This window comes from Dendrobium catenatum, unplaced genomic scaffold (genome assembly GCF_001605985.2).
Source record: "Dendrobium catenatum unplaced genomic scaffold, ASM160598v2 fragScaff_scaffold_630, whole genome shotgun sequence".
Taxonomy (NCBI): domain Eukaryota; kingdom Viridiplantae; phylum Streptophyta; class Magnoliopsida; order Asparagales; family Orchidaceae; genus Dendrobium; species Dendrobium catenatum.
In genome coordinates, this window is record NW_021319092.1 from 197,138 (window position 1) to 222,459 (window position 25,322).

Here is a 25,322-nt window from a genome sequence, read left to right on the forward strand (position 1 = left end):
GGGTCGGGTTTACGAGGTTTACGCAAGTTAATTGACTATTTAACCCTTTCCACGTAAGCAGCCGAACACATCGTTGTGATCGGATTCCACACAGAATAATTTCTCGTAAAGCAGGATGCTAAGTGTAGATGGTTTAGGGCAAGGATTTTACTGAATAAAATATCCTTATATATTGACTCATTGGGGAAGCATTGATAAATTTTCTACTATGTGGGTGTAAAATTAGTTGCTCTTCATTGTTATATCATTTTTTAGTTTGAAAGTTGTAGTTGGAGACATTGTTTAAAATTACGCTATAAGGGTTCTCCTTGAGGCCCACCTCAACGCAGTTCTGATGAAAAATATCTCGAGGCTTATGCCTCAAGATTTTTTTATGAGGTTTGTGCCTCGTTGGTGTGAGGCATACGCCTTACCTTTTTTTATATTATTTTATTAAAAATTACCTAAATTATAAACTAAACTCTCAAGCAAATCACATCTTTATTCACCCCTGAGTTGCAACAGTTACCTCGACCTCCAGCTCGCCGCCTTCGCCGCAACCACAGTTGTCGTAGCCATTGTAGGGGATCACTTTGAAACCGCACACCACCACCCATTTTCATTCTGTTTCATGCAATATTTCATATATATATATATATATCAATTTGTTACTTCATAGTTCTGTAGTAAGTTAATATGTCATCATTTAACATATTATTTGTGTATTATATACAAAATCATTTTTAATCTTTGTTTACTTTATGCAATTTTTAGATTTTGAGGCTTACACCTCAAAACATATTGAGGTTTACGTTTTGTCTCACGAATGGAAAACACCTCAATACCCAATTACACAATTTTAAACTTGGTTGGAGATTAAGATCAACAACAATGACAACAACAAGCCTTTGGTCGACTGCATGAATCATTTTTTCCATTGTGTCCTATTAACAATCAAATTCTCATTTAAATATAATAAAAAATATTTTTTAAATACTTTTTAATCAAGTCTTTTTAGATCTACCTCTGCTTATCTTAATGAACACTGTATCTAATACATTTACTCTCCTCACATGGTCATCAGAAGGCCGACATTTTATGTGAACAAACCATTTAAGACGATTCTCTCTAATTTTATCTACCACTGGGGCTAGTCAAAGCTTTTCACGTATATACTCATTTTGCATTCTGACATTAAGTGGAAAGCTACTCATGCACTTGAGATTCCTCATTTCTACAACACTTATCTTAATTTTATGCTTATCTTTTAATGGTCAACATTCTGCGCCATAATCATTGCATGTCTCACCACCATCTTATAAAATTTTATGTTTAAGTTTTAGGGATACTTTTTTATCACACAATAAGCCCGATGCATTAATTCACTTCAACCATCGAACTTGAATTATACTAATAATATCCTCATTTATTTCACCATTGCGTTGAACAATATACCCGAAATATTTAAAATGTGCACTTTTTTTTGATAACTTGATCTCTCAATGCCACAATCCAACCGCTAGATCTATTACTACTAAAACTACCTTTCATGTATTTGGTTTTAGATATACTCAAATGAAAACATTTAGACTCTTAAGGATGGCCTCCATAATTCAAGTTTTTCATTAACTCCCTCTCGTCTTATCAACAAATATAATATCATTAGCAAAAATCATACACAAAGGTACATTATCTTGCAAATGTTTAGTAAGAATATCCATGCAACAAAAACAACAACAAGCCTTTATCCCATTACGTGGATACATTTAGAAAGCTAAAAGCATCATGTTAAGCTTTGCATTAGTCATATCATGCTCAACTACTATGCATTTTAAACTAATATGCAGAATCATGTGTTTTCTCGATATTTGTGACATTTTCCAATCACAATTATTGACATATGGATAAAACACTTCCTTGTGTTGTTGTAAGACTTTGTCATCTTTTTATTTCCTTTGTCCTTATTCTTAAGATTTCAGCTTTTTACTTGGTTGATGAATTGGAATGAATTAAATGGGCCAAGCATGATGATGGGTTTGAAAAAAGAGATTGTTTCTCATTGCTATTTTTTCTTTTAAGTAGGGTTTATCCTAGGAAGGTATATTTTGCTGTCTGAAATCCATCTCACTTGAACATTCATATGCCATCTCATTCCTCATGTGGCTGCTGTATTTTAGAGTTGTTTATTAAATTATTCTTTTTGACCATATTCTATTGACAATGATTATAGTACTTCATTGACAAATATGTAAAGTAACTAAGCGAGAAATTAAAGATCTGGAGATTTTGATTAAGTTGGATGCTTTATTTGCAAAGATAATATGGTCTTAATAAAATGTTAAGAAATTAAGAAAAGGTGAAAATGATATATTGAAAAATCATTAAGTTTGCATTTTTAAAAAAAGTCATTTTGGAAAAAATAATGAACAAAATGATGAGGTGTATTATAGATTGATTGAAATTAAAGAAGTGAATTTAGCTCTAAAATGGTTGCATAAATGTACAGTTTTTAGTCCATATGAGATATCTATTGAGATTTGTAGAGTAATAAACGATACTGTAGGAGTTTGATATATAAATTTCTTCAATAGAATTTTTATGTCTAAGGAGATGCCTAAGTGATTGGCGAAGAATTTTGGCCCCAATATTCATGAACAAATGAAACTTTCAATGTTGTGATGATTATAGAGGAATTAAATTTATTAGCCATCCAATTAGTTATGAGAGAGAGAGTGATGGCTCTAAGTTTTAAAAGCCAAGAAGGAGAACACTAGGGACAAACGGAACATATCTCAACAAAAAAAAAAAAGTAAATAAACCACCGAAAAAGAAACAAACAGATGCAAGAAACATAAAAGAGGACTTAGAAAGAAAAGATAAAATTATAAAAAACACTACCCTCAGAACAATCTTAAAGGTCACCTTGCATGCATCGATAAAATTTAGAAAAATTAGGTGCTCTAAAGAACATTCAAATCAGGGGTCCACTACACAATCTTGATCCAACACCCGTCGGTACTCCTCTGGCAAATACCAACAAACCGGCCAACAACACCACTGACACTTTATGTAGAGAAGAAAGATACAATGGAAAGATAATTGTGGGAAGAATAAATAGATATAAGACTGGAAGAAGAAATAGGTAAGAAATAAGTAGATCTTAGGCTAGGAAGAGAAAAACCTCAGGTTTAAAAACAATTTCAGATCATTAAAACCTCCTTACAACAGCAAACATCCCCCTATAATTAGGGAAAAGGAATCCAAACAACCCCCCAAAAAGGTGCCACCCAAGCCTCCATTGGGAGCAGCCAAAACATGGGAAATACCGAAGAGAGAGCACGACCAACCCAAGAACCAAACAGCTAGCCCATCAAACGAAAACTGAAGCAACCAGCAGAATCCATCAGCCGAGATAACTAAAACACCAAGCAGCCAAGGGAAAATGGGCCAAGCCCAATACGAGAATTTCAGCCCAACAACAAATACCCAAAAACCAAAGAAAACTAGTAAACTAAAGGAGTGAAATGTCCTAAGAGCACCAATCCTAAACATGTTCATTGGTTGCTTTCCATCATGGGTAACAAAAAAAAAAAAAGAGTCCAAAACATAGAAAAATAAAAAAAAACATTGAAAAATAAAACATAGAATGATAATCCTCGATTGCATCAGAGAGTAATATAATACAAGCTTAAACATCTTGTCGGCTGGATTTGCATAATATATAGTCTCATTTTTCTTTTTCTTTATTTCTACTTATTTGATAATCTGTCTATGATGCACCGACACTTCTCCTCAAAGAGACGTGCAGTGTCCGACACATATTCGATACGACACTCGTTCGACACTCCTCCGACATGTGTCAGACACCCCGAAAACATGTCTCATTAAAAAAATATTAATAAAAATTGGACATGCGTGTCCGACACACGTATCTTAAGTATTTTATAATTTTTTTAAAAATATAATTTCTTATATTTGGCGGGATGCCGGAATTTAAACTAAATTTCTTATTTCTTATCCACAACACCAAATCAACGTCTGCACTTAATACACATTCATCGAATATTCTCATTTTTATTTCTCTTTGGTAGTGAAGGTATTTTCATCTCCTCTCTCGGTGACTGATAAACGACATTGACGTTTGACTCTCGATATCCTAATACTAATCAATTTAAGCACAAATTCTAGTTAAATGACTTATTTTTTTAAATTATTTTTAAAATTATACTTATTTAATTTTTATACACTATTTTTAAAATATAAAAACTATAATACTGTGTCCAACTTGTGTCCGTGTCCTATATTTTCAATAATTGACGTGTCCCATGTCCGTGTCGTGTTGTATCCGTGTCCCGTGTCCGTGTCTGTGCTTCATAGTAATCTATTAACCTATGATGCAACGACATTTCTCCTCAAAGGGGCATGCAATGTTCGACACGTATCCGACACGACACACGTCCGACACTCCTTTGACACATGTTAGACACGCCAAAAATGTGTCTGATTAAAAAAATTTTAAATACAAATTGGACACGCGTATGTTAAATATTTTATGATTTTTTTAAATACAATATCTTGTATTTAAAATTTTTACTTATTTAAAATATAAAAACTAAATTTCTTATTTCCTATCCACAACACCAAATCAATCGTCCACACTGAATACCCCATTCATAGAATATTCTCATTTTCATTTTCATTTCTCTTTGGTGGGTTACAACTTTGATTTCATAACAATGTTCGATATCATCTCAACATTGACGTTTGACGTTGTTACAACATCAACATTTCAAAACGATCTCCATATCAAAGTTTAACATTGTCTTACATTGATTCTCGATGCTAGCAATTTCTACTCCCACAACTTGACATCTCATCTTTGTCCAACACTTTCTCAACATTAACGCCCAACACCCTCTCAACATCGACGATAATGTCCTCTTAACATTGATGTCCAATATTTACTTCATAACATCAATGCCCTGTTCTCGACAACATTGTCATCTCTTCTCTCAATGATTGATAAATGACATCAATGCCCGACACTTATCATCTTAATATTAATAATTTTAAGTACAAATTCTAATTAAATGATTTATTATTTTTAAAATTATACTTATTCAATTTTTATACACTATTTTAAAATATAAAAATTATAATACCGTGTCCAACCCGTGTCCGTGTCCTATATTTTCAATAATTGATGTGTCCCGTGTCCATGTCGTATCCATGTTGCCGTGTTCGTGTCTTTGCATCATAGCTGTTAACTTTGCATCTTATTTTTACAATAGCGAGAGATAGGATTACCTCCTTCATCATATGATTTGTACATAAAATAGTAAAAGTTTGGTTAACGTCTCCAACCTCCTTCAATGCATCACTTTCAGTCTCCAGAGGAATGTCATAATCAATGGAAATGACTTCCATGCTGTCCTACTCCACCTCATCTCAACCTCAACATGATGGTTGAGTTAGCATCAAGGATTTCCTCATTACCTTCTTTATCTCTACTCATATTTATGGCACTGTGTATATTTTTATTCTCCTCCATATATTCAAAACTATAAACAAAATTTCTTAGAACATCTAAATTTTTCTCCAACTTTAACTATTATTCTCTAATATGAGTTGATTGTTCTTTAGTTCCCTAACTACAAAAAAGTTGCTTTAGCTGATTGGAGGAGGGCATGGACTCATTAGCTGAGGACGTGAATTCATTTGTATTTTGTCTTCCATGCACCTCCTCTTTGCTTCGTTTTTTGTATTTTGTCTTCCATGCACCTCCTCTATGCTTCTTTTTTTGGCGTGGCTATCACATTCACCCACGAAATATGTTGTTGTTATCTTCTTCATAACTATAACCAGAGAGGCTATAAAGGAGTATGTACAATTGACTTATAGTTATCTTCATCAACTCTATGCATCAGTATAGGACTAACAATAACATAAAAAATTAAGTTAATGCATGCTTAAGAGTTAATTCACAAAAATTATGAACCTAAATTAATATTTAAAGTATAGTACTTTGGATATAACTTATTATTTCATTTATTAATAATGGAAATTTTTTGTTATTTGTGGCACTTTGTTACTCATTTCGCTCAATATCGTTGGCTCTCTCTCTTCAAGGCAATTTGCATAATTCTCCCTAGTTCTAGGTTGGGTTTTTTGGTCCTGCATTGCCATGATAAGTCAAATCCAAAGATTCTATACTTGATTGGTATTCTATTTTTTAGGACATTTACCTTATTATACAACATCTTTCTCTTCAAGGCAATTTGCATAATTCTCCCTAGTTCTAGATTGGGTTTTTTGGTCCTGCATTGACATGATAAGTCAAATCCAAAGATTCTATACTTGATTGGTATTCTATTTTTTTAGGACATTTACCTTATTATACAACATATCCTTATTAATCCCTTCCAGTGGTCTCTCACATGATAGCCTTCCTTATGGGTATCCAAAGAATGCATCCTCATATTCAACCAATTAAGCATCTCAATAAAAATAATATTGTACTTATCATGACTGAGCAAAATCTACAAGAAAGCACAAACCTAATTTTCATGCATCATCATTATTAATGCACTTTATGAATGCATTCTCTAATTTTGCATTTTTAAAGTTATTATCTCTATCTAGATAGTTATCAATTAGCCTACTATTTTGATTATCTCCGTAAAGTTTGTTTTAGTTGGAAATTTAACTAATCATGCCAATATTTGGAAGATGCTCGCAAATTGTAATAAAAAAGTATTAGTACTTGAGTGTGTCTAAATACAAATTTTAATTGGGATTAGTATTAATACCTTATAATTTAATTATAAATTATCTTCATCTAAACTTTTTCTCTATTGCTCTAACTTTTCATGTATCCTAGCAGGCGTTTCATAGATTAATGTTGTCTTGTTCAAAAAGTTTACACCAAAGCTCCTCAGTTTAAGCATCAAGCATCTCCATAAACAAAACAAAGAAAGAAATGAACATAATATTAATCCTTTTTACAATAGCTTAAAAAATGAGTTTTTTGATACAATTAGGATTTAAGGTAACAAATTAAGCTTTCTTGCATTTTGGAATACTCATGGCAGTGTATGGAAAGCTTATCATCTTGATATTGAATGAAAATTCCATGTACATGCAACTAATTTGAGTGTAATACATAGGAGACACGAGATTATTCCATGTGAAAAATTTGAAAAGGGTTATCTTCGCTTTAGTTGAAATGATTCCACTGTTGTAAGTTCCAATTATAATGGGCATCCTTTTACATAATTAAAGAAAGCCTTAAAATAATGTTATTAATATGAACTATGGAAGGCGCATCTTGTGATCGCAATAAAAGTTTTGATCCGTTAAAGTTATTATTGGGTGATAACGGGCAGTTGGCATATCTTTCATCTGATGGGAGATGATATTGGATGATTGATAAGATGAGATATAGTCGTTGTTGGATGATGAATGGTGGGCATCAATTATTGGCATGTTTCATATGATATTGAGAATGTTAGGAGTCAGATGATGTTGGGAGGTCATTTTGGTTGTTCTACTGATAGGATGAAAGATTAGGGTATCAGGAAGATGGGCCTTGGATGATGGTCGATAGACATTGGACAGTTATTGATAAGGAATGTTAAAAGTAAGATGATGGTGGGCAATCATATTGATCATTCTCTTAATAGGTGTGGATATTGAGGGACTAGAAATATGGGAATCATACGACGATTATTGATCTGTATTAAACAATGATTGAAAGGAAATATTTGAGTTTGGGCATTGATTGGAGTTTAACTTGGTTGCTCTCTCAATAAAAGTTTTGATGTGTGAGAGTTGTTATTGGTATGTATTGTTTGTTGGTATGTATTGAATGATAATTGATGGGAAACATAGTTGGGCGTAGTGGGCAACGCTTAGTTTTTCTCTTGATCATTGGAGATATTGGACTACTGAAAAGATGCGCATCAATACTTGATGAATATCAAACATTAATAATTAGTAGTTGTTAAACAACGATCGACAAAGGCTTTAGAACATGGGTTATGACAGACAATTAATTTGGTCGTTCTCGTGATAGGAGGGTTTATTGGGCGATGGTGATAACATATGTCAAATGTTAGTTATTGGTAAGCATTACTAGTGTCAATATTTGACACGACAAGAAAACCCGACTCAGAATTTTTGGGTTAGACCCGACCCGTTTTCAAAACGGGTCGGGTTCGAATTCCCGGATTCGACCCATTTAAAAAACGGGTCGGGTTCGGGTTGACCCGGCGCGTTGCCGGGTCAACCTGGAAAACCTTTTTGAAGCCTTGCCCGCGTCGCTGCCCGCGACCTCACCCGCGACCGCGACCTCACCCGCGTCGCCTGCCTGGTCGGGTTCGCATTTCCGACTCGTTTACCTATCCGGGTCGGGTTAGGGTCTACCTGTTTGAACTCGGGTCTGTTCCGGGTCCGACCCGAACCCGACCCGCGACCCAAAATTGACACCCCTAAGCATTAGAAAACATTCAACTAGAAATATTGAAAGTTGGGCAATAAACGATTAGCTTAGTCATTTCGAGAAGTAGACATTGCTGGTTAACAAAGTTAGATGTCGATTATGATTAGCAGTCGAACGATAACCAATAGGGAATGTTGGGAGTATGACGATGGAGGGTTACTGATTTTGTTTTTCACATGATAGGAGCTTAGTCTTGGCTATTGGGAAAAGTGCGTTAGATGTTGACTGTTGATAGGCCTTAGTCATTGGAAGTATTTGGAAGGATCAGGCAACTTGATAGTTGGGGTTATCATTCTCCTGATAGGAAGGGGGATTGGATGACTAATAATACAAGTAATAGACATCGATCATTTGTAGGCGATAAATGATGGTTGGAAGTTAGGTGATATATGGTGTTCAATTTTATCATTTTTTTGATAGAAATGAAGAATGGGCAACATATATGGGGCATCAGATGTCGTCTCATGGAATATGTTAACCCTAGTTTAACTCAAGTGACATCCATGGTCCCAAGGAGTATACCTTAGACCATCATAAGCCAATTTTGAACATTTGTGCCTTATATAAACCCATTTGTAACCAAAGGAACCCTTAGGTAGTTCATTGGGTTTAATTGGACTATTCATGGGCGTTTGGATCTTTGTGTAACACTATGACAAGAAACTATCACACTGCCACCACAAAATTAGTAGCACACAATAATAATTTTGTTTGTTAATTTGCACAAATTTTAGCCAACCCCACGTAGTGGGACAAAGGCTTGTTGTTGTTGTTATTATTATTAATAATTTTAATGGGACTAGTTATGAATCATTTTGGTTTGTTACGTATGGGCAGCATTGCGACGTACGACAAGAAAACAATGTTGGATAAAAAAAAGAAAGTGTAATAGTATTGAGAGAGAGATGCAATTTAAATAGAGGAAAATGCTTCTAAGAGAGATTTCTAAGAGATTGAGAGAGAAGTTCGAAGAGTGGGAGAGATTCTAAGAGAGAGGCTTCTAGGGGAGATAAAGAGAGAGGCTTTTTAGTAAGAAAGAGGCTTCTAAGAGAGAGAATTTAATATGAGAGAGAGAGGCTGCATGTATGATTATGATATAATAATGTCTATAACAGATTAATGGACATGATTGTATTTAGATGAATGTCAAGCATCTTTTTAATAGTGGTATTCATTAATTATGATTTTAATTCTTTTTGTATATTTTGTTTTATTGGTTGTGGGCTTTGTTGTTACTGATGACCTTTTTTATATATGATGACTAATTTCTCCATTTGCTTCCCTTATTGTTTTAAAATTTATGAATCGAGGATGAAAAGTCTAAATTATTGAAATTAGACGAATCTTAAAAATTAAAATATGTTCAGTTTTTTAAAACTTATTATTTTTAAATTTTAATCTTATCTATGGAAAAATAAATGTACTTTACGAAGATAAAATTAATGTTGGTGAAATTATTTAGCTTTATAGAATTTGTGGGCTTGTTAAATATTAGATATATTATTATGATTTTGTGATGTTTAAGATGGATGAATGGCAATGATTCTTTTTTCCCGGGTATCAAATGTCTTTTTAATAGTAATATTGATTGATTATGGTTGTATTCTCTTTGTATATTTTGTTTCTCTTTTATAGATTTTCTAGTTACCGGTGGCCTTCTTGTTGATATATGATGTTCAACTTCAACATTTGCTGTCCTTATTGTGCGTTGTCTTGGTTCTGTGTCTTTACGCTTCATAGCTTTTCATTTTCTTTACAATAATTGCTGTTTAAGCATTTTTCACGTATAGCGGAATAATCATAAATGTGTTGTTCCTGGGAGAGTTCTTTGTTTTGCGGTCAACAAGGTAAAAGTTGATAAATTATGAATCTAAATGAGAATGTTATTTATCTGTTATTGTAACTTTAAAAATTGTAAGGTGCAACTTAATTCATTTAGAACTTGTGACTTTAAATATTAAATCAACGTTGATTTGTTGATTGTTGATTGTTGTAATGTTACTGGGTTTAAGCTTTTCTGAAAGATTAAGGGAAATTTATATGAAACTAGATTTTAATATAGCGGGCATGCTAGCATTAGATTCAATAGGGATTACTTGAATGTTACTTTCTATACGTAGAATAGTTTGAATATCCACTACTTGAATGTTACTTTCTACTGCCAAAAGAACACGTGAATTTGCTTATTTTTCTTGAACAAAATGAAATATTTGTTATATAAAAGTTATCTGACGTTCTGTTGAGCTTTAGGTTTAGAAAAATATCACATCTCCTTTGACATGGATGCTTCTTGCGGATACTATGACCATTCGTCTAATATTTTCCATGTTTTATTTGTGTAATTCTACATATTTCCTATTTTTGATGGTACCTAGTGTTTTTTACGTTCCTTTCAGTTTCTTCTTTGTACTGAATTTATTGAGTATCCCCTTTTGGTTTCTTGATTTATTTTAATCATAATTTTTTTCAGATGCTTTCAGAGTTCAGATGTTCTCCATCATGTAATCGTGGTGGAATATTTGGTGCTGAAGCAGTTTGTCCTCCCGACTGTTTTCAGTACAAAGGAACTTTGGATGTTTTCTACAAAGTCATTAGACAAGTAAGTGCCTCATTTACTGAGTTTAATTTTGTTTCTTTACCAATTACTTCAATATTGAATTTTATTCATGAATTTTTCCTCATTTTGAGCATACCGGTTTATTGATGGGCTAATATAATGTTTAAAACACAGGAAGGAATTGCTAGGCTGTGGAGGGGTACAAATGCTGGATTAGCATTGGCCATACCAACGGTTAGTTTTAATTTTTTGTTTCTTTATCGGGCCTATTTTCCATTTTTTTAGTTTGTTTTTTCCACTCTGAAATTCATTCTTTTCTATGGGATTTAATGTGGTTTGAAACTGTACAATCTGATATTGAGACGTGTTCTATTCATGAGGCAAGGTATAAGTCTCAGTATTAAATCACAAGTTAATAAAAATTATGGAATAAAAGGTAACATACTAACATTGAAGTAAGATATTGCAGTAGGATCATAGCAGTAAGCCTATCCCACTCTTAATTCAGCATAAACAAGCAGTCTATGTCACTAAGATTATGATTTATGAATTCAGAAGTCTTCCTCACTCTTATCATTTAGCGGGTGCAAGTGTAGTGTATGGCTGGGAGTCGAGGAAGTGTATGCAATTTCATTTCTCGATTATGTTTATTTAAGGTTTAAGAAATAACAAAATAGGATTTGTTTTATATACTAAATTTGCAAATTAAAAACTTTAAATTACCTAAACTCTAGTGTTTGAGGCTTGTACTTACAAATTTCCCAGAGGCACGCATTAAGGCATGCCTCAATCCCACTGAGGCATATGCCTCATCAACCCAAGGTGAGGGGTAAGCCTCATGTCACTTTTTTTCAAAATTTTGCTAAGGTACCCCTATTGGTGCACTTTTTATCTTAGAGTTTTAAATAATGGTATTTAAGTTATCTTTTAACTGATGTAATGATGGCGGGAATATCATTTTCTGCAAACCTACATTTCTTCCTTCCATCACTTTATCTATTTTTTTTGATGTACATGGAGAGAGAACTTTTCTTTTTTACTTTTGTTTTCAAATTAGGTTTGAATGTTTGACATGAAACTATTGCTGCAAATAAAATTTCTGGTAAATTTTAAATGGAAGTTGACATATAGAAAAATTTACTTTGAGCTAAATTATTGTTTTTTCTTCTTCCTATCTCCTAAGATGATTTATCTGTTGTTTAAATCACACATTCCTCCATTTTTTTTGTAGCTGATTATTTCTTAGATTTTTTCAATGTTTGTTTATTGAATTTGATACTTTTTTTTTTCTAAGCCCTTACTGGTTTGGTAAAGCAAATTTTGAGGTTTGATGGTCAACCATGAATTGACTTTTATTAATCCACCATGTTTTGGGTTGGAAGCAGATCATGCTTATCTTTATCAAACCCATTTTATGTAATATGTGGTCAGCTTTTTGGCTAAAATATCCTTCATTCAACCCACTTTAACTTGAAAATTTAATGCCCATTTGGTTGTTGGCATCCTCAAAGTTCCATGAGTCTAACATCCGCAACTCCTCATGATTATCTTCAATCCTTAGAAGTGATTGGCATTGTAAAGTGGCTGTGGTTTACATTCACCATTTGGATCAAGGTGCCCTTCTTGTGGTCAAGAAGTGCAAATCATTAATCCCATAACTCAAAACAAGCACCATGGCATACATGTGTTGCATGCGGTGTATGTCGCCACACATATATTTCCGTTTCATTGTACGAGGCTATATATAAGCCCCATTTGTTTCTTTTGAAGTTAATTAATGAATTATAATCAAATTCCTGCAAATTGAGTTCTTGTGAGAGCTTGAGAGTCTTGGAGAGAGATCCCTAGGAGAGGGAAGCGGATCACCCACCAACCTTGGAAGAGTTCGGGTTCATGGCTATTCTCTTCTTTGTTCTTCCTCTTTTTCCCTCCCTTCCCTTTCACCCCACGGCCCATCCAAAAATCCCTCCACCGCCGGCCATCCTAACGCCATCCTACCTCTCTGCCAAGCTCACACCCAACCTTCCCCCATCCTTCCTACTTTCTTACAACTCATTCCCATATCCCCAAGCTACCCGAACTCCACCCAAACCCTAGCCTAGCCGCCGGCCTCTCCCTTCCCCCTTGCCTCAAAATTTTCAAATTCCTCATCATTACTTTCTTTTCTTACTTAATCTTTTTTGAGAAAGCTTTTTAATTTCAATTATTCAAATCAAATTTGAATTTTGAAACATTTCCTAAAATAGAATCCTAATAGCAATCTTCATAGATCATAATCTACTTCAACATAACAGGACCAAGAACATAGAAGTTGATTAATATTTTATAAAGGAAAAATTGGACAGTGGAATTATCTGTATTTATCATGTGTTATCAAAAGATCAGCTTGCAGACATTCTTACTAAGGGACTTGATAACTCTACCTTTCTGGAACTGATTACCATGTTAGGAATGACAGATTTGTATTACTCAGTTTGAGGGGGAGTGTCAAATATTGTTCCCGCCATCCCAGCTATCCATTTCCTTGATCCCCTGACTAGCATGGGGATCCATGGGAGGTCACCTGGATCACGCCAATCTCCTTCCATATTTGGGTGGTTGATTTATGAAGGATTATATTAGTACAATTATTCATTATTCTGTTATTAGTTGTTTCCTTATTAAGATATCTTGTATAGATCTATAAACAGGGAGAGCTTTATGCAATAAAATCAATCCTTTTTTCCTTTCCAATTCTCTGAATTTAACACCTTCAGTTCTGATAGAGCCTAGGTTTGTGATGCCACTTTTACTCGTCTTCTTTTGATGTGGGTAATGCTTAAGTGGTTCACACATCACTCGGGCTTGCCTTTTTTAGCATGGCAAGAGGTTAGGTGCTTGACATTCTATTTGTGACCATCTTTTTTGGTGTGGGCGGTGGACCCTACCAGCATTCTCTGTCAATTGCTAGCATGGTGCTACATAAAAGAGCCCACATTTTTGATAAATCATGAGACATGGAAAAACTTCATTTTGCACCATGGGTGGTGTGCATAAATGTTACCAAAATGCTTGTTGCTGTCAGAATTTGGACGAAAATTTTACTAATTTATTATTAATAAAATCCAATCAGTATGATCTAACACTTATCATGATGGACTTATACTAGAACTCCTTATTGCCTATGAGATGCAGCCGAAAATTGAATAATTGGCATACTTGAGAAATTAGTAGCAGCTCCTACTCAGTTCCTTATGGCATTGGAAGAAAACAAAATGGTGTCACAGCATACAAAATGTGCTAAACTAGAGAGCTCTTTCATATGTTAACGTACTCCCAACATATATAACTACCACATAAACTAACTAACAGAGAACTCTGCCATATATACAATATTTTTTGGCATATGTAAGCTATATTTACGCAATTTTTTCAATGCATATGGCATCCCACCCCCAACCGTGAAGGCAAAGAGCCTGAGCTTTTATAATTATATTTTTGGATGTGTATGTACCACATGTAAGAAAATGACTCAGTCAAAGGTCAAACTAAAATAATGTGACTAATGTTATATAGACCAATCAGAAATCCGGTTATAGTGATTAGTTTGGCATGATAATCAAACTTTGTTTAATGGTGTCGGTCTCTCCTTGAGCCATGTAATTGCCATATAACATTTCTTATCTGTGACACATCAACAAATTGGGTTCACAACCCCACATGGCATGCCACATCAACAATGAACCTATGTGTTGTGGCCTTTATTCAATGTGATATGTTAGAGGTAGTTCCACATCAACTACATGTTGACCTTCATAAATTTTGTAGAAAGGCCAATAAATAGTTGCAATTATAAATATTGAAATGATCTATAACAAAAAAACTATAGAGCCTAGTGATCGTTTTAGGGCATATAAAATTATAAAAACTTTCTTTTGACTCCAAATTTCTTCTAGTTATTTTTGCTTAATTTGAAATACAAAACCCTTGCTAAAAAAATTATAAATGCCCTAAAATCTTTAAAAATGGGTAAAATGTAAAGCAAGAATAAATAATGGTGATAAAATGTGGGAATGCTTGAAGAAGACCCTTACATTTGGAGGCGACTTTGTCTTGTTTTGTGGTCAACAACCTTCCAAAAAAAATATGTTAACATTGTATTTTAACCTAAGGGAGTTGGTGATTTTGTTGAGGACTTGGACCACTTGGTTTTAAATTAGACGATGCAAACTATGTCCTTAAGTCACACCAATAATTCAAATTATCTTGGGCGTGGGATCCTTAAGCATCAAATGAAGGCAATTTTTGAGGATTTATTAGGTTTAAACTTAAAAGAGTAATTTTACCTAAATTGTTCTTGGCAAAATCAAGATCTAATAGAGTCTACTTCACAGTTGCATCAACAAGTGAATTGAGTTTCTAAAGTTCTCATATGCAACAATGGTACAAACACACTAGGAGTGCAAAAAATTAGCGCCAATTCTTTCACTCAACTCCCAATCAAATGGGTACTAACTCCTTTCTAGGTGAACTTAAAAATGAATATTTGTCATGAAAAATTTAAGAAAACATGAAGTATCAAAATTCTATAAATGATTTCTTTGTTCTATTAGTTGCCTTTCCTTTGCTCTTTAAATTAAATATTTTAGGTTGCTAAAATTAATGACATTTTAAGTTTCACAAAGGAGTTTATATCATATCACGATGATCATGTTGGCCTTTTTTATAGCCTTTAGGCTAGCAAGGATTAGGTAATTGCCTTTGAATTGGATGTTTATGCCTAAATTTAGCCCTTGAACCATGTATTTGCTATACCTTCAAAGTCCTAATAAGTCCATAATGGGCATATGTTTCCAATCCTCTAAGATACATGCTTAATATCATATAGTAGAAATGCCTCTTTTAGTCATTGTTTATCGTGAAATTTGTATCGTTGACATTCTAGCCTTCTTTTTTGGGGTCACCTTAGATGAAAAAACCTATGGATGGTTCCTAATAACACTTCGTAAGTCTAATATCACACAAATACAAAATCTTCTAACTATTTAGGTTAAGTTCCATAGGTTGATTTTACACAATGAAATCATGGGATTATGAGATCTTGATTATATTTACTGCTATCCATATATAACATAAAAGAACAAAGGTGAGAATTAATCATATCCATAAAATTGAACAGCTGGTTAAATCATGATATGGGAATGCATTTCTAAAATTTAAACTAGATCCTCATCTTTAACTATGAGTACTCCCGAAATTTGATGGGCTAATTAGCCACGAAGCTTGTACCCAGAAAAAAACCTTGAACCAAGAATATAAATATGGGCACAATTTTTTATTGTGTTTATCAACATATTAATTTGTTCTTTGAAAGTCAATAAGGAGATTAAGCACGAGAACACTTACAATGAAGCTGTAATAAGACTAAACAACATCTTGCTCTTATGTAACTGATTGCGGCTACAAGATAGTGAAGAAAAGTTAATTTAAAAAAACTCGTAAGAACCTTTTATAATAATGCCTAGCTTCAAGAACCTTGCTTCTCCAAGGTAGGTCCTATTCGTGCCAAGTTTGCATAGAATTTTATTGATAATCTGGGATCTCTTCTTAATCGGAGTTTGAAGGCTAAATATGGGAATGATCTTTGGGAGGCGCAAATTAAGAAAGGTATTTCAAGTACATGGAGGATTATTTTGGATGGAGCAAACTCTTTGCATCCCATTGTTAGATGGGAAGTTGCTAATGGAAAGTCTATCAAAACTCTTAATGACGTGTGGATTCTGGATAGGAACTTGATTAGGTGGCCAACCTTTGTGGTTGATTTGGATGAGTTTGGTAATAAAGTTGAATGCTTTATCACAAATGGTAAGTGGGATATCTCCAAATTAAATGTATGTTTTGGTAAGCATTTAGTTGACTTAATTTGTCAAGTTCCTATAAAACCTGGTTTGATTCAAGATCGATTGGAGTTGAAATCCAAGATGGTGGGGAAAACAATTGCTGGAATTATTTCAGATAATATGGCTGAGTTATTGGGTGAAGAGGTCATTTGGAAATGGATTCGAAAGTTGAAGCTTCAAGCTCGTGTGGATCTTTTCTAGTGGAGGTTGTTTTCAAATGCCTTACATACATTTGCTTTTTTAAACTATAGAAGGATTTCCGATTAGTCAAACTGTCCAAGGGGATGCAGATTGATTGAAGATGAAAGCCATGTTGCGGTTGTTTGTTCTATTCTAATTCTTGTAATTAAGCTTCTCAATAAATGGGGCTTTCAAGTTCCTACTTTATATTCATTTTTTGAATGTATCAATAAGTTGAAAGGATTGACATACAATAATCCTTTTATGGGAAATCTTTATTGCTCAACCGTTTTTCTTTCTTGGACTTTGTTGGAAAAGTAGAAGCAAACTTGTACATGGAGTTAAAGAAGATGGAGTGACAATGATTGCAACAAATGCTTTGTATCTAGCTTTGGTTTCGTCTTTTACTTATATTCATTCGGACAACTGGGATGCTAACCAGTTCATTCAGCTGCCTTCTTCTTCTTGGCATCCTCCTCCACCCGAGTGGATAAAAGTTAACATTGATGCTTCCCTCTTAAAGTCCAATAGTGCTGGTATTGGTGGGATCTTTAGAGATCATAAAGGGAGGTTCTTAATGGCATTTGGTGTTAAGAGTTTTCATTGGGATATAGCTCAAGTGGAGCTTATGGCCATTCTTTCGTTGGAATGGTTTATTCAAAACTGGATGCTTGAAGCTAAAGGGTTAATCATTGAAGGAGACAACTTTAATGTTATAAATTCTATTCAGAGATCCTTTAAAGATCTGAAAGCTTCGTCAAAGCAATTGTTGGATAGTCAACTCTCTTTTCTAAAGGATTTGGAGCAAGTCATTTTTAGTTTTACTAATAGAAATTGTAATAAGTTAGCAGACCTTTATGCTAACTTTATTTTATTTAGTAATTTTATTTGGAATGCCTTTTCTAGTAGTGATATTCCTCCTTCATTTGTAAGGTTGTTAAAGGAGAAATGTGTTGGATTGGATAAAATCCATTAGGTTGTAATTATTTTTTATTTTATCTAATGCTATTGGCATTTTCTCAAAAAAAAAAAAAAGAAGAACCTTGCTTCTCTAATGAATTCATGCAGTAAGAGTTATTCCAGCTCCAAATCGCTTGACTGTACTAATTGGTTCTTGGAAGTCTTTTCTTTTTAAGCAAGCTTTGTTGTATGCAATCCAATTTGGAAAATATTGTTGTAGCTGTCTAGTTATCCTGCCTCTTCTCTCGACATCTCTTAATGCCTCGAGCCCTTAGCTAAAGGCTTTCGATTTATTTGAATTATTGCTGTTGTTCTCTACTCCAACTGGACTGCTAGGTTTGTTGGAAGGTGCAGATAGCTGGCCTCCAAACCCCGTCTTTTGTGCATGTACTCCCTTCCTCCCACGCAAAGAAAATCCTCCTCAGCTGTTGCTGCCAGGTGATATTCTAGATGCTAGATATTGTTGTTGCCTACATAGTTGTTTTGAAAATTCTGGTAATATTTCAGACTCCACTATGATCACTATGAATAACACCCTTTAAACCTCTCTAAAATAGGGAAATCCTTCCCTAAGCTTAGGAAACTATAAAATGAACTTTAAAAATGTTAAGAACTATTTAAGTGAAAGGGAGTTTAAATGGGCCATCACTTATTAAGGTTATACCCCCTTACAAATCGACCCCTCCAAAAAGAAAGAAAAGAAAACATCCTAATTAAAAAAATATAATCATAAGGACCCTTAAGCCTAATTGTAATTATTAACTGCCATTCTCCTTGGGTTGAAGGGGACTTCTCCTTGATATCTTATATATATATATATTATCATAGTAGGGTAAAAGTTCCTCATTGTTTAAGGTGGTAGATGTGTAGCGACCCTTGACAAATCACTTGTAAGCATTTTTTTTCAATGTTTTTTATGATATTTTTGCCATTGTTGCCACTTGCAAAATCTTAATTGTCGTGATAAAGTTCTTTTGATCATATTGAATCCAACCAACTTCGACTAAAGAGTATTGAGAAGATATATTTCTCTATGGGCTGGCTTTAACCGTTCTATTTTGGAAACTCAATTTGTGCTTCAAAAGAGTATTGCAGGGTTGAAAAAAATTTCTGCCCAATTAATATGCTTATTCTTTATAGGAAATACATCTTGGTATTGTTACAACAAGGGTTGGGTCTCATTTGGCACCTATTCCTCTTTAGTTTTTTCTATAACAGTCATGCCATTGGTGGGGTTTGAGTCTTGAATGGCTCATGAACATGGACTTGGAGACCACGAAGTTGTTTCCAGCTTCTTTAATTCCATCATTCAGTGGCATAAGCATTACCTTTTTGCCATTGCATTACAATTTATAGGTGTTTTTGTAACCATCATAGATATCATGCCTATTGTTTTTCTAGTTTCTTCATCTGTAATTAATAAGCATCTATGTTGCACCGATACACCTATTTATGAAGGCGTGCTGTATCCGATACACCGATACACGGATACGCCTCCGATTCTCTACCGATACTTGTCGGATACTCCAAAGATGTATCCAATTAAAATACTATTTAATTTCAAACGGACACGCGTATCCGATACACGTGTCCGTTGAAAAACAAAAAGAAATAAAAAAAAAAGATGCGTCGTATTTACTTCCGCGGCTGCTAGCAAAGTTCTCTCATTTCCGAGATGGATTTGAGTCTCTTGATGATATGAGAATATTAGAAATTACTATTCTTTCACTTGATGAGCCTGAATTAAAAGCTACGATATTTATTGAAGATGATATAGAAGTTCAAAGACAAACCACTGAAGAAGCTAATCATATCATTCCTTCTATTGAATAGTTGAAACTTTATGTGCTAGACAATTTATGTTTATGCTTTTGTTGTTGTACTAGGCATTTAATGCTTACTTATATTTTGATATTATAAGCTACAAGGATACAAATGATGTTGTTGCCATTTTTTTTTGTAATTTCAAATATTATGCTTTGATTGCTTTCTTAATTTTTATGTATGATTTATAAATTATGATGCCGTGTCCGCTCCATACCCGTATCCTGTATTTTTAAGAATTGACATGTCTCGTATCCGTATCGTGTTGTATCCGTGTCGCCGTATCCGTATCGGTGCAACATAGATAAGCATCCATCGGAATAACACTGTTTTGCGCCTGTAATTAATAAGCATGATAGATATCACGCTTATTGTATTTCACTTGTATTGAAGTTTATTGTACATATAAATTGCATTAAATATCATTGCGCTACTTCAATTTCTTTTTCCTTTTGTAGACATAAAATCACATAAGACGGGATATTTTGCATGGGAAGGTTCAATTTTTTTGATCTTGGTAGAGAAAGATTCTCACTTCTTCCTCCATTAAGGATAATGTGATAGGAAACACTTGAAGATTTCAAGGAAATCCTATCAATTTTAGAAAATCAGCGAGAAACTCTTCCAAACACCAAAAGAAAATCAGGAAAACATTAATTTTATTGAAAGAATCAAATAGATCGGAAGAAAACAACAAGATTTAAGTGATCCTCTATTCGAGAGGAGGATCGATCTCTCCCAATCTCTAGCTGAATCTAGAGCCCAAAACATGAACCTAAGAGATCCCAAAATCAGCCGAATTCAAGATGCCCTAACCCTAGGAAAACAAACTATTTAATGCATACAATTCAAATGAAAATCTCTAAACGGTCCCTACATTCAAGTTTCCCTCCTAACTCCTTAAAAAATCCTTACAAATCGGCTCTCGTGTATCTTGCGGCTAGAGCAGGAGGCGGAGAAATTTTGCCTCATTCACGCCTAGGTTAGTCCCGCGAGGACAGGCTGGACTAGTTAGACCCGACCAATGGACTGGTCTAACAATACTCTCCTCCAAAAAATCCACCTTGTCCTCAAGGTGGAGATATGGTCGTGTTCCCGTGGAGACAACTATCCTTGAGGTGGTTGAAAAACCTTACCCAATTGCTGAATCAAGGGCTGCACTGAAACAGAAACATCCCCTCCCTCCATCTTGATCACATCCAACTTGAGTCCCACCAGATAATCTTCCCCACCTCTTGTATGCTTCTAACCATGATCTTAAGTGATACTATGACTTTGGATAGCCCTGCATCTCCCCTTTTAACCACCCTTCTCTCATCCACCATTAATTCCATCGTGAGTGCTCCTCAATTGTCCTTGGTTTCCCTCAAGGTTTGCAACCACTTCACTCCTAGGATGATATCAGTACTTTCTAACTCTAGTGGGAGAAAGTCCTCCCTTACCTGAATCTCCTGGATGGTAAACACTACTCCTCTATAGATCCCTTGGCCTTTCTCTACCTTCGATGTACCGATCATCACCCCATAATAATCGGTGTCCACAAATTTCACTCATAGTTAATTAACGACTTGAGTGGAAATGAAATTATGGGTAGCCCACTGTCAATCAATACTACCCCTCCATGCATGCTATTTCCCCCATCACGTTCATCATATGATTCAAAGTGAATCCTATTACTGAATTCAGGGAGACCTATGCCACATCTAGATGCAGCTTGTCATTCATCTCTCTCACCTCCCTTCTCAGTTTCCTCGTCATCACAGATGGTGAGAACCTGAAGAGTTTGATCCCCACGCCTGTGCGCTGGAGTATACTTCTAGTCACACCGGAAATATAACCCCTTTGCCCTCTTCTCTTGTATCTCCTTCTCTGTCAGCCTCTTAAAATTTTTCCCACTCCCTCCTACTGGCTTCTCTCCGGTGGTCTCATGAAATTCTCCTGATGTCGGACCCTTGGGTGCTAAATGAGTAGTCGTCATCCTGTAAGTGCCTCCTGAGCTGCCACTCCTAGCTTCCCTCTCTAAATTCTTCTGATTTTCCACCAATTGGGCAAATTTCATGGCCTCTCCCAAGTCACAAAGCATCATGACTTTCACAGCCGCTCAGATTTCTGCCTTAAGCCCCTTCATGAAGTTCCCCTTCAAAGCAGACTTTAATAATCGCTCCACCCGACTGGCCAGGTGCTCAAACCGCTTCCGATAGTCTGCCACTGATCCATCCTGCACCAATGCACAAAACTGCTCATAGAAGTCTCCTCCCTCGTTAGTTTAGAAACGTTCTGATAAACAGTCATTGAATTCTCTTCAGCTCCTTATAGGCCTCCTCTGGTCCGCCATTGGTACCATGGGCCTTCCCCTCTAGACATAGGCCTGTTGCTGCCAATTTCTCCTCATACGTCAACCCATTTACGGTGAAATACTCTCCACCTTATAAATACTCCAATATGCATCCTCCCCTTCGAATATGGGCATCTTCATCTTCCTCACCTTCTGATCTCCCCCGTTTCCCCTTATTCCAACATAGCTTCCCCTCTCCCAAGTGCTTGGCCTTCCCCATGTCTCCCTGTTTTTCCTTGCCCTGTCATAACCCAAATCCCCTTCGAATTCCTCTCTCCTTCCTTCAACTTTCATACCTTGGAGGCCATAATATCCCTCCCGGCATTCTCAATCAGCACCCCTTTCCTCCTGCCTTCCATACCTTTGCCTTTCCCCAAGCCTACCTCCTCTATCCTCTCTCTGGAAAGGCTCTAGATGGGGTTATTCCCTTCTCTCTCTATGATTTCCACCTCGTCTTTGTCCTTACAAAATTCAGAATTCATATTATTTCCTTCTAGACCTTTCTCCCATGAAGCTGTCGATTGGTTGTGGATTTCCAACATCTTCTTCTTCATATCCCATAAATAAGCTACTTGCCTGTCTTTCTTCTAGAATTCCTAGGCCCAAAGCGGTGCAAGAACCTGCAAGATTAAAGAGAACTATAATACTTTGTTGTTTCCAGCAGATATTTCTGACGCTAGAGACTGCTTTCATCCATTGTGGACAGCCACAGTCGGTGGTTTTTTGAGTTGTGTCGTCTTTGGTAGAATCCCGGACTTCACTTGAACACCTCTATTCTACACCTTTCCTAACAGGGAAAACCTTCCTTAAGCTCATAAAACCTGAAATCAAACTCAATAAAAACTGAGAAACTATCTAAGAAAAGGGGGGTTTAAGTAGGCCCGCTCCTATAAAATCATAAATCCTTTATTTATATGTAAACCCTTCCAAAAAGAAAGAAAAGAAAAGATCCTGAGAAAACCCTCTTGACTAACTGTAGTTAATTATGTTATCAAAAGTACTCTTTTTTGATAATTATAAGGACCCTTCTAACTCATTGCAGCTAATAATTATGTCAAAAGTACTCTTTTTTTATCAACTAGGAGCCTCTTTCAACAGCCTACAGTACTCTTTTTTGGTAATACTTGAGGATATTTATGAGATGTATTTTTTTCCTTATATGAAGAGAATGACCATCTTCCAAATTTATTTTTGTCTACCATCTTATATAGTGATCAATTTTAAGATCACACCAAATTATTATCCATGATATGAAAATTATTAGTAGTTCGAGGTTGGTGATACTTCATTGTTTGATCATTCTGTTGTTTTTTTATGCTATGTTTTTTATTCCTTATAGGAAGAGAGTGACCATCCTCCAAATTTATTTTTACCTGTCATCTTATATAGTGTTAAATTTAAGATCACACCAAATTATGCTATGAAACTTATTTTCAAATCAATTTTAATAATAATTTATCATTTCTCATGTTGGTGAAAAGTTCAAAGTGATTTGATATATAGATATAAATTCACTGGAGGCCCACTTGTATACTTTTAATATCATCAATTTTAGAGTCCAGGCATACTGGGGGGGGGGGGGCCGGGGGGTTTAAATTTTTCCGTCCGGGGGTTTACAATTCTTCCAAATTCAAAACATTCACAATCATGCACACAAAATTCAATAACTAATCAATGAATTGATTATTCAACATAAATAAATACACAATAAGTATTTAAGAGTTATATTAGATATTATAAGTTACTAAGTGAGCGATCAATACTTTTATTCTTAATTGAGTAATCACACAGGCTTGTAATCAAGTAAAAACCTGTACGTGCAGTAGTCTAATTACACGTATGCATTGATGTTGAGTATAGTATTAGTCTAATCTTGGAGTGTTGAAAGAAGCTTGCTCAATGTAAATGGATTAACACTATTGCACAAACTTTTTAACTATTGAATCAAACACTAAATCAGTGCAACAAATGTTCAACAACAACAACATCATCAAGCCTTTATCCCACTACGTGGGGTCGGCTACATGAATCCTTTTTCTCCATTGTGTCCTATTAAAAGTCAAATTCTCATTTAAATCTAATAAAGAAAGGTCATTCCTAATATTTTCTAACCAAGTCTTTTTAGGTCTACCCCTACCTTTCTTAACACAAGTCAAATCTAATACCTCTACTCTCTTAACTGGGTCGTCGGAAGGCCGCCTTTTTATGTGACCAAACCATCTAAGGCGACTCTCTCTAATCTTATCTTCTATTGGAGCTACTCCAACCTTTTCACGTATATGCTCATTTCGTATCCTATCTCTAAGGGTAAAGTCACTCGTCCACTTGAGCATCCTCATCTCTGCCACACTTAACTTAGTATTATGCTTCTCTTTTAATGGCCAACATTCGGCACCATAAAGCATTGCAGGCCTCACTACCATCTTATAGAATTTTCCCTTAAGTTTGAGGGGTACATTTCTATCACATAACAAGCCCGATGCATTCCGCCACTTCAACCATCCAACTTGAATTCTGCTGATAATATCCCCATCTATTTCACCATCACTCTGAACAATAGATCCAAGATATCTAAAACGTGTACTCTTATTAATGACTTGATCGCCCAAAGTCACAATCCCCTCACTAGGACTATTACTACTAAAATTACACTCCATATATTCCGTTTTAGATCTACTCAAGCGAAAACCTTTAGACTCTAAGGTTGACCTCCATAATTCAAGTTTACCTTCAACTCCCTCTCTAGTCTTATCAACAAGAAGAATATCATCAGCAAAAAGCATACACCAAGGTACATCATCTTGCAAATGTATAGTGAGAACATCCATGACTAAAGCAAAAAGATATGGGCTTAAGGCTGATCCTTGATGTAACCCAACCGAAATAGGGAAATACTTGGTCAAACCACCTTGTGTTTGAACACAAGTAATAGCTCCTGCATACATATCTTTAATGATTTGAATATAAGCATTATTGACTCCTTTCTTATCAAGAACTCTCCATAGCACTTCTCTTGGAACTTTATCATATGCTTTTTCTAAATCAATAAATATCATATGTAGATCCTCCTTATTTCCTCTATATTTTTCCATCAAACCTCTTAATAAA

The 25,322-nt window shown here is 35.0% G+C and overlaps 1 protein-coding gene across 1 annotated transcript in view; it reads left to right on the forward strand.

The window, feature by feature from the left end:
• Positions 1–25,322, forward strand: part of LOC110112013 (mitochondrial carrier protein MTM1) — a 60,291-nt gene that overhangs the window by 1,961 nt on the left and 33,008 nt on the right. Inside the window, exons 3-4 of the mRNA XM_028695403.1 lie at positions 10,950–11,078; positions 11,211–11,270. Coding sequence (XP_028551236.1) covers positions 10,950–11,078; positions 11,211–11,270 — 189 coding nt within the window. The remainder of the gene's footprint in view (positions 1–10,949; positions 11,079–11,210; positions 11,271–25,322) is intronic.